The sequence below is a fragment of the Cariama cristata genome, unplaced genomic scaffold, assembly GCF_000690535.1.
Source record: "Cariama cristata isolate BGI_N322 unplaced genomic scaffold, ASM69053v1 scaffold22476, whole genome shotgun sequence".
Taxonomy (NCBI): domain Eukaryota; kingdom Metazoa; phylum Chordata; class Aves; order Cariamiformes; family Cariamidae; genus Cariama; species Cariama cristata.
In genome coordinates this window covers 1,453-2,054 of record NW_009624084.1, presented here as the reverse complement: position 1 = coordinate 2,054, position 602 = coordinate 1,453, and the positions used below count along the sequence as shown (strand labels likewise).

The window sequence follows — 602 nt, the reverse complement described above, 5'->3', positions numbered from 1 at the left end:
ATCACTGGCACAGGGGGAGAGAAGCTGGAGAGGCCCCGTAGCTATGGGTAGGACCATGTGTGAGGACAACCAGGCAGCACTGGGCTCTGCTGCCCTTCCACCCCACCACCTTGCTTGGCTAGACTGAGGAGGGGGCTGCTCTGGAGACCCTTCCACGTTGGGCATAGCTGAGGTTCCATGGAGGCCACTCTTCACCCCACCATCTCATCTCCGCTCCCCAGACTGGGCAACGTTCGCACTGGGCCCTGGGCATGGGATCCAGCTGCGGTCCGGCCGGCTGCTGGTGCCCGCCTACAGCTACCACATCGACTGCAAGGAGTGCTTTGGCCAGCTCTGCAAGACCACCCCTCACTCCTTTGCCTTCTACAGCGATGACCATGGCCGGGGCTGGCGTTTCGGGGAGTTCATCCCCAACCTGCAGACAGGCGAGTGCCAGCTGGTCTCGGTGGACGAGGAAGATGGCTCCAACGTCCTCTACTGCAACGCCCGCAGCCCCTTGGGCTTCAGGGTCCAGGCGCTCAGCACAGATGATGGGGCTGTCTTCCACGGGGGGCAGCTGGTCCAGCGGCTGGGTGCGGCCCCCCCAGGTCGTTGCTGCCGGC

The 602-nt window shown here is 64.5% G+C and overlaps 1 protein-coding gene across 1 annotated transcript in view; it reads left to right on the top strand.

The window, feature by feature from the left end:
* The window catches only part of NEU4 (sialidase 4), a gene marked incomplete at its 5' end in the record, with an annotated part of 1,796 nt that overhangs the window by 428 nt on the left and 766 nt on the right, over window positions 1–602 (top strand). The window contains one exon of the mRNA XM_009703046.1: window positions 216–572. Coding sequence (XP_009701348.1) covers window positions 216–572 — 357 coding nt within the window. The remainder of the gene's footprint in view (window positions 1–215; window positions 573–602) is intronic.